We start from the raw sequence: 1,763 nt of genomic DNA on the forward strand, positions 1-1,763 counted from the left end.
ACACACACACACACACACACACACGCACGTGTAAATCAAGACAAAAATATTTTTTGAAATTAAATTAATGAATGTTGTAATACACATTTGATTTTTACAATATAATTTGGTAGTTTTCTGGTTGCAAGATGGCAAGCCCCTTTGCTGAAAGGAGTACTTCCAGGGGGCAAGAGGAGGGACTTCTGGTGGCAAAGTTCACAGCTTAGGGGGTGGAACTGCCAGTCCCAAGATGGTGACCAGGGGGCAGAGTACCTATCTAGGGGTGGGGATACCCATGCGGCCTTCAATGGCTTGCCAAAACTCTGTGAGTGGCCCTCCGCCCAAAATAACTGCCCACCTCTGTGCTACATTCTTAGTTACATTAACAGTCATTGTTCACCATCTCAAACTGAGTGGTGATGATTTACACAAGGTAGGATCTGGCCAGGTAAGCTTATGCTTAAAATTAGGCATTTATATAAATGTATAAAAGGCTCAGAATCTAGATCACCAGCTTAAATCCAGCTGAGATCAAGTGTGATATATGCAGAAGTGGATAAATTACAGAAACTGGTAGCCCCCCAAGGAAATAAATACAAATGTTATTTTTTTCAATAATCTTAATCAGTTATAATAATTTTACTAGTAACACCAGGCACCAAGGGAAGTTCAGCCATTAATGTGATTTTTAATTTAGGCTGTCATTTTAAAGCAGACACTACTTTAATTCTAAACCAACCAATGTATTTTGGAGGTATAAATAAAAAACAGATATTTTTCCACATTAAAAAAATGTAAAAATATGTACCAACCATCATGTAAATAAACATTTAATTTTTTACTGAAATACAGAACTTTAATTATAATTAAACAAAATTAAATTTTAGTAATAAATAGTCACATTAATTACTTCTGAGGATTACTTTTGTCATGTTTCCTAATAATGTCCATAAGATTATCACCGGTTACAACACTGTTCTGTAACTGTTTAATTCTCTGTTGTTCTCTTCTCTTTTGGTCATGAAGATAAGGGGAATTTAGCAACTGTGGAGGAAGAATGGTGCCAGTTGGTTTTACTCTCTTCACAACATCCCAGAAAAGCTTCTTGCTGTTGTTATTTATAAAAGTAATTGCTGTTCCATTGTGACCCAATCTCCCTGCTCTTCCAACCTGAAAATGAAAAGTAACATTTATTGTAAATTAGCAATATTAATGTCTCCCTCTAAATGGGAGAAATTTGCCTTACTTATAGTATTGGTCAGACAATTGCATCAGCTCCATAAATGGCTAAGCCAAAACTCAATATATGTAGAGCTAGCACACCAACAATGTAAGAATCCACTGGGATGCATTAATAAGACCTAAACCTGGTTAAACCAAATACTCGTGGTTGTACTGTTCTTTAACAAGCGACTTGCACAATACTTAAGACACAGATATATTTACCTGATGCACATATTCATCCATACTCGAGGGCATATCAAAATTTACTACCAGTTTGACATTGACAAGATCAAGCCCTCTTCCAAGGACTCCAGTGCTTACTACAACTTCATACTTCGCTTGAAATAATCCCTGATAAACAAAAAACCAGAACTACATTTATCCTCTGGAGGTACAGGATGCAGCATTATAACTTGCCCAACAAGATTATTCAATTGCTGAAGAAAAATAATGCCCTACTAGGGTTCGGCAGCCCATAGCCTGGGGAATTTCAGCAGTCAGTGGGCTTTGACATGAAGGATTTTCATAGATATTAGGGCTGGAAGGGACCTCACAAGATC

The 1,763-nt window shown here is 36.9% G+C and overlaps 1 protein-coding gene across 3 annotated transcripts in view; it reads right to left on the reverse strand.

The window, feature by feature from the left end:
- Nucleotides 1-61: 61 nt before the first annotated feature.
- The window catches only part of DDX59 (DEAD-box helicase 59), a 17,939-nt gene continuing 16,237 nt past the window's right edge, over nt 62-1,763 (reverse strand). For all 3 annotated transcript variants that reach the window (XM_019502058.1, XM_019502056.1, XM_019502057.1), the window contains one exon: nt 62-1,149. In XM_019502058.1, coding sequence (XP_019357603.1) covers nt 886-1,149 — 264 coding nt within the window. In that variant the 3' untranslated portion in view covers nt 62-885. The remainder of the gene's footprint in view (nt 1,150-1,763) is intronic.

Source organism: Gavialis gangeticus, unplaced genomic scaffold (genome assembly GCF_001723915.1).
Source record: "Gavialis gangeticus isolate Ggan-Ray unplaced genomic scaffold, GavGan_comp1, whole genome shotgun sequence".
Lineage (NCBI taxonomy): Eukaryota > Metazoa > Chordata > Crocodylia > Gavialidae > Gavialis > Gavialis gangeticus.